The 7,987-nt window shown below is 31.3% G+C and overlaps 1 protein-coding gene across 1 annotated transcript; it reads right to left on the bottom strand.

The window, feature by feature from the left end:
• Positions 1-383: 383 nt before the first annotated feature.
• Positions 384-5,382, bottom strand: LOC133789143 (glucomannan 4-beta-mannosyltransferase 2). Its single transcript, XM_062226884.1, has 9 exons — positions 4,638-5,382; positions 4,440-4,538; positions 3,951-4,203; positions 2,677-2,787; positions 2,298-2,434; positions 2,104-2,217; positions 1,821-2,020; positions 1,530-1,751; positions 384-1,206 (listed from the first exon to the last, which is right to left on the bottom strand). The coding sequence occupies exons 1-9, from the start codon at positions 4,965-4,967 to the stop codon at positions 1,047-1,049; spliced, it is 1,626 nt and encodes a 541-aa protein (XP_062082868.1). The 5' UTR covers positions 4,968-5,382; the 3' UTR covers positions 384-1,046.
• Positions 5,383-7,987: the final 2,605 nt, after the last annotated feature.

The raw sequence follows: 7,987 nt of genomic DNA, 5'->3' as shown, positions 1-7,987 counted from the left end.
AAATTATCAAAAGTAGACCAGAGTGCAAAACTACCTAAAAAAAAATGCTATTTTCACAAATTTCTCAAATATTAAAGTAATTTTATGTATATTTATATATATTTCACATTGAGTTCTTGATAAGGGATTAGATATTGTTTCTTGTGGATTTTTTCTTCCTTTCTTTCCTCAAAATTAAATGACATTGAGGACTAATTTGTTAAGAATGCTAGATTCAAGATTGGTTATGATAAAAGTTCAATTGTAGGGATTCCATTAATATTTCTTATGATTATATGAAGATTTTGTATTATGTTATTGTCTCTAACCATAGCTTTTAAATAATCTGTCTAATTGGTCCCCACATCTATATGGTATACAAAGAATTATGCAAAAAATCAAAGTCTCTCTGAACCTTCTCATGTATATATTCCATACATTTTTTTCAATACACTCTAATAATAAAAGGAAGCTTACAGAGATATCAAATGGTAATCAATTACAAATACACCCTTTTCAACTATGAGATTATTCCCAGCAATCTAAACTAAACCCACCCTTCCAAGAAAAAAGACTACAAATTCCAAAACCCCAAAATAGAAAAAGAAACAAAATTTGACAAAAAAATTACAAAGTAACAATGTTATCAAAAGTGAAAAAGAAAAACCAACATAACCTCCTTGCCTAAAGACTCTAAAACCTATGCTGTTTCTGCATCTTAACCAAGTGATGATCCATCCACACAATGTTGTTCAGCAAATTTTGCTGTATAGAAGTGATCAACATCAAGAGCAACACTTTTTTTTTCCCTTTTTGGGATGATTTTCCTCTTTTCAGCGCCACCGATCAACCGATAAAATGCTTAACTTAAATGAGCTCGACGAGAATCGAATAGTACAATTTGCAGGCAATGAAAATTGACCATGGAATCCTCACCTCCTCACTTATATTTTTGTTGCAGATGACAAGGATTTGGACCTTGGGTGACAAACAATTCTGTTTTTTTTTTTATCAAAGTATAAATATATATAATAATGATAATAATAAATAGAATAGGCCATCTAAGATCAGCTTGGTATGATGGTGCCAACATAGCCAAATCCACAGATGAAGAAGGTAATGGTTTGGAGGAACAGGTAAACAAAGTAGTTGTTCTTGCCATGAACAAAGTCATAGCATCCACACAAGAAGAGGAACACTCCAAAACAAAGCTCCAAGAGGTGTAATCTGTCAGTGTTTGAAACAAAAACAATTAATAAGAAATAATATTACAAAAAAAAACATTAATTAATTGAAGGTTTTCTAAATCTAGTCAAGTGTAGAAGATGGGGGAGCCTTTTTTTGACTCTTTCTCACAAAAAACCAATAATAAATAACTGTAAGATTCTTCTTTGGGATAAGAACAAACCAAGAAACTATAAACAATTCCCTTGCTTGTGGTGGGATTAGTTCATGTGATTAGTCTAGTAATACTCAATGAGCACATGTGCAAAGTCAGTGAGAAAGAAAAAAAAAATGAAAAGAAAGAATTTTTAGAAGGTTTAAAATACCTCTTTCCGAATTTGAACTGGGGTTTCTTGAAGAGTTTGAAGGGTGTTTTCTTGGCCACAGCAGCAGCAGCAGCATTGTTCTTAAGTACATCTCCCAATTTTTCAGTGACAACCCATTCGTTGACTCTACCGGCTTCCAGTAGACCGATCAAAGTCGCCTTTGTTCGGTGCATTGACATAACATTTTCGAAGAGGATCCAGTAAAACAAAAGGTGAATTGACCTGAGAAAGAAAGGTATTAGAGAGAAAAGATAACATTTTTCAGGTTATGTTATAAAAAACCAGACCAACCTTGGGGTTCCAACAGAGTTGAGAATGGTAATGACAGAAGGGATATAGACAGCTCCCCAGATTGGAACTTTGACTTCAGGAACCAAAATGGTCAATGGAAGTACAACACAGTAAAATGTGAAGGTCACCATGTGAGCAATGATCTTCCTCACAAAGAAGAAACTGTAAATGACATACACTTTCTTCCAGAATCTAACTTTCTGCAACACAAAAAAAAAGACAAAAATAAATAAGATTGAAAATGTTCACAATTTGTCACTACTAGGCAGTAGTACTAGCTAACCTTATTTCTGACAATCTCCATCACCATTTTCCTGAACAAATTTGCAGGGCCACATGACCACCTATGCTGCTGGAATCGAAATGCGTTGAAAGTACTAGGCAGTTCACTTTTCACCTACAGTTATAAAAAAAAATATGGTAAGAAAATGTTTTTTTGACTGTGCAAGCTATTACAGCAGAAAGAATGAAAAGTACCTGGAGATCACCAAGGTAGACAAATTTCCATCCCCTAAGACTAGCTCGAACGGCGAGATCCATGTCTTCGACAGTGGTTCGATCTTTCCAGCCCCCGGCCTCGTTGATAGCAGCAATTCTCCAAACACCAGCAGTTCCTGCAACAACAACATTGATCACATCACACTTTGATCAGTTGACCAGTTCATGAAAAAGTAAAGCTTTGACATGTTCCACCACAAGTGCCTAGAAATGAAACACAACTCCTTAATCGATTATAATGACATCAATTGACAATGAAGTTTTGATGAAGTTTCTTCACTTATTTAATGTGTTTATTAATTATGTTGATTTAGTCAATTTGGGCACTAAAGATTTGTGATTAAGTGATTTAATTTACCATTGAAGCCAAAGAAAGCATGTGTGGCTGAACCAACTTCTTGCTCGACTGTGAAATGGTAATCAAGTGACATCTCTTGCATCCTTGTCAACAGGCATTCATCAGAATTCACTGCAAAAAAATTAAATAAAAAAAATTAATTAATTAATTATTTATTAATATGATTGAACCTAGCTCACTTATTGAAATCTATAATAAATACCAAAATAAAAAATTAATTTGATAAAGTATGGGAAGAGGACCCCAGACCCATGACAGTACTGAAGGTTGATGAGCTGGCAGTTTCTGATTGGCTTATGTGATCAATAATACTAATAATACGTTAAAATTAGAAAACTACAACATGGAAAAAGCTCGATGCCCTTTATTTTGTCCTCACGTGACACAAATCAAAAAGCGCCACGTCATCGCCAGCACGAGACTCCAAGTGTCGGTAGCTGGGAGTGAGGGTCCACCGTAAAGCTTACTGTACAACCCCAACTGTTTACTTTTTTTAATGTGTTTCGAGTGCACGTGGATGGCGCAGCAGCAAGGAAAGGAAACCCGGCGGACATGAAATGACAGAATTACCCCTAATAAACTCGGATTCTTATTTTTCAGTGTAAAAATGAGTTTGACCGTTGAGACCGTACAACCCGGACTCGGTCACAAAGACAAAATGACAAAGCTACCCCCGGGATTCTTGCACAACACGTCACCATCACTTCACTCGCCACTCTCCCCCCCCACAAACGATTAAGGTTAGGACAGTTACGTCATTTCACATGTACACGTAATTAGATTATTATACCAAAGCATTAAAAATAGCTACGAGGACACTTGAGTCAAATGAGTTAATTAATATACCATAATTATTAATTAGCAAAAACATAAAAATAAAACGCACTACCCTACTAAATCACATTAATTATTTCAATTCGTAACTGATAATCAAAAACAAAAATTCATTTATTGAAAATTTTAATTATTTTTCAATGTGGGACCTAATATTTTGAGCAAAGAAGAGGAAGAGAAAGTGTGGTAAGCGCAGCCCAACCCGTGATTGATGGGCTTTTCTCTTTCGTGGGGCCCATTTTATTTTTCTTCATGCAAAAAAAATAATTAATAAAAAAATAATAATAATTGGAAAAAGAAAAAGAAAAACATAGATAAGCTCAGCTGATTTTTTTTTATTTATTATTATTTTTTTAAAGACCACCGACACTTTATAAAATATTTAAAGCAGTAAAAAACACAAGTTAGATTAAAAAAGAAAAAAGTAAATAAATTATTACCGAATCTCCATCGAGCTTGGACGAGAGCAATGTCGGGGTTTCTGGTCAAGTAGGGAATGGCACGGCGGAGATAGTCCGGTTCTGGCCGGAAATCGGCGTCGAAAATGGCTACGTACTCACAGTGTTTAACGTAGCTTCGTTTAAGACCTTCCTTTAGAGCACCGGCTTTATAACCACCTCTCGTCTCTCTGATTTGGTACCTAATGTTTATGCCTTTGCTAGCCCATCGTTGACACTCGGTCTCCACCATTTGCTGCACCAATTAATCGTTTTGGAAAATTAAATCAGTCGTTTTCTTGGAAAAGTTGTCGTTTTTTTTCCGGGGTGTGATGTCAAAAATGGCAAAAATCCCACTTGGTCGTGAAGACAGAGACTTGGTCGTTTCTTTTTATGATGACGGGTTCGGTAGAATGTGGTTAAAAGAGAGTAGATCAGAGAAACAACAATGAGTTTTCTGGGGTTGAGATTTGAAGTGTTGATTACACGTACCTTGATTACTGGGTCAGTTGAATCGTCGAGAACTTGGATCACGAGACGATCGGCCGGCCATGAAAGCCCACATGCAGCACCAATGGAGATCTTGTAAACCTGGCTCGAAAATGAACACAAAGGAGAATACTTTTAGGCTTATTGTGATGAGAAAGTGAGTGAAGATAATATGTGTGAACCAGATAAACCGAAGCTGACCTCTTTTTCATTGAACATGGGGATTTGGATTAAAACGACAGGAAAATTAGAGGACCCCAATTCGACGTCGTCTTGGATGGGCTCGTAGTTGTACCTCTTCTCTGGTTTGGGCCAGAAAAGCTTGACGAGAACGATGACGATTCCCATGTAAACTCTCTCCATGAAAAGCATCAACGACATGGCTAAGCAAATGTAGACTCCAACCCTCAGCAATGGGACTATCAATGGCGCTTTTATCAGCTCCCACATCAGTCCAATTTGGGATGCAATGTCATATCCAGGTCCTTGAAACGTTTCTGGGATCAGAATTTTCTGAGCAGTTTCTGCCATTTTTCTTCTTTCTCGGGAAAATACAAACGAACAGAGAGAGCAAAAGAGATTTCTTTTTCTTTCTCCTTGAATTGAATGCTGAAAGGGGTGTGATTCTTTTGATTGGGTAGGAACAAAAAAGAAAAAATCGAAACCAAAACAAATGTTTCAGATCCCTCTTTCTCTCTCTCTATCTCTCTGTTAAGAGACGGAAAGTACAGAAGAAAAAAAGAATGATTTTCTTTCTGTACTTTCCTTTCTCCCAAACACCCTTCTCCTTCTTCTTCTTCTTCCCTCTCTAGCTGTTCTGCCGACTAAGATTTCTGCTTCTAGCCAGAGAAACGAAGCAGAGGAAGAAGAGCATTGAGGCAGTGATTTTCGAAGTGAGAGGGAGAGAGAGTGAGAAACGGAGAAAGAGAGATAGAAAACTCTTGATAGAGAGAGAAACAAGGCTGTCTTTTTATAGTCAGTTTTGGGTCCTATTTTTCCAATTTGGTTTTTGTATTTATTGGGGTCACTTAATTATATTTATTATTTTTATATATTTAGATATAATTGCCAGACTTTTTTTTTTATATATATGGATTCTAATAGTAAACTGTCATTAATTTATTTTTTTCTGTAGAAAAAAAAATTAAAAAAATCTCAAGTATAAATCTGGCTTTGCTACAGATTTTCACTTTTGATTCTTGAACTCTTATAGGTGAAGAAGAATAATTTAAGAATATATTTCAATTAAAATAATAAATGAAAAGAAAAGAAAAGAAATTATGATATGGTCCATTGAGCTTTTTGTGTGAAAATAATATATAAATATTTAGAGGGCAAATGAGGCAAAATTGTTACAAGTATAGGGACCCATTTAGATTTATCAGATTAGAAAATAAAATATAATTATACAAGTGGTACCTATAACACTAGCTAGATAGTGTCTTAGTTTATTTAATTTTAAGTGTTGTCATAAATAAATAAATATATATATAAATACAATATTTTATGAATGATAATTACATAATAATGGATGGAATATTACAATTTTTTATTTGTTAATTTTATATATAGAAATTCTAGAATAATAACAATACTAATTTGAGTAAGAGTGTTATATTTTATTCTGATAGATTTTATTTTTTTATTCACAATATTGTCATTTAGATATATGTATAGTAATTAAGTACATTATTAATCATAATATATAAAATCATAATATATAAACTTTAGGAGTATTCTATGGTAGGGGCTTCAAAAAGAGCCCTATTGATGGGGTTCTTTTGTATTTTCGACTAGTGAATAATTTTTGACGAGATTTTTTTTTATAATCATATATATTATAGCTATTTAGAGCATTCTGTAAATTTTCAGAAAATTCTGAATAATTTATAGTGCTGAAAATTAGGTTGAAACATGTTATTTTTCACGCGCATAAAAAAATTAGTTACGTGTGCAACAATCTATTTTTAAATTAATTTTCAACACTGTAAGGTATTGTTTGGTAACACTTAAAAAACTAGTTTTTTTATTTAATTAATTAAAAATTTGACAATTAAACATAAAATGTGTTTGATAACTCTATTTTTATTTATTATTTTTTTAAATTTTAATTAAAATTTATTAAATTTTGAAAATAGAATGTTTTTACTTTCAATTTTTTTTGAAACCATTTTCGACTTTTTTTTATTCTTCTTTTCAAATCAACACATCATATTGTTAAACAAAAAATAAAAATAAAAATTATCAAACATGTTTATTATTTTTTTGTTTTTAGAAACAAAAAAAAAATAGTTACCAAACATATTTTTATTTTTTAAAAATAAAAAAACAAAAATAAAATAATATTTTCATTTTTGTCTTTAAAAAATTTAAAAACAAAAATTTTACCAAACACAACTTAAATTATTCCAAATTTCCTGAAAATTTACAAAATGCTCTAAATAACTACGATATACACGATCATTAAAAAAAATCACACCGAAAAATATTCACGGGTTAAAAACAAAAAATAGCCCTATTTTGAAGTCCTTACCATATAAATTTCCTGAACTTTAATTTCTTATTACATAACAAAGGCAATGCTGAATCACAACAGCTTTAGAAGTACTAGTAATGTTATTATTAGTTAAATGTGTACAACTTTTTTAATATTGTGAATAGTAATTACATTACCAATCATTATTTTAATTATGTATATATTTTTTGTATGGCTAATATATATATTTATTTACATGTAAATTCTAAAATTGTTCTATGGCAATCTTGAATGACAACAGTATTAGTGTTATTAGGACCAACCGACCATACTGAGTGTTTGTTATCTAACAGCTCTATTTTTTTTTTCTAGTTGTCATATATAATTATATTTCCCATCATATATATATATAAATATTTTATACACTTAATTTCTTACATGGCAGTTAATGTTGTTGTACAATAATATTTGGTTGTAAAAATTCAGAATTTATTAATTTTAAAGGGTTTTTTTATATACAAAAAGAGATAAATTGTTTGAGTTTTATTAAATTTAATATTTTTTCATCTTTTATTTACTAATAAAAAATTAAATTCCAATGAAATCTTGTTTTTTCTTTCACATTTATAATATTAATTTTGATTTGTTATATTTCAAACATAAATGAAATAAATGACATTCTTGTTCTAAATTTCTTATAATTTATATAAATCTCTTCTAGTTGAAAAATTATTTTAATTACAATATAGAGTTGTTATCAAAATGATTTTGAAATCATATAGAAATAATTGATGTTATTATAGTATATAAAAATATATATGGAAGACTTCTAAATTGTTACTACTCATAGATGAATATCAACAATTATGATGATGTGATAACATAGTGACTTGGTATAGCAAGTCACCAATATGTAATATTTTTTTTCTACATTAATTTCGAATTTAGTTTTTTTTTTTTGCTATAATTAATGTTGTTTCCAACCAATGAGAGACACTAACTATATTTAGAAATTGACATGCATTTGAAAAATAAAAAATTTACAATATTATATTTTCATAATAAATACACTTTT

Source organism: Humulus lupulus, chromosome 7, assembly GCF_963169125.1.
Source record: "Humulus lupulus chromosome 7, drHumLupu1.1, whole genome shotgun sequence".
NCBI classification, from domain to species: domain Eukaryota; kingdom Viridiplantae; phylum Streptophyta; class Magnoliopsida; order Rosales; family Cannabaceae; genus Humulus; species Humulus lupulus.
This window is presented reverse-complemented; position numbering and strand designations above follow the sequence as displayed.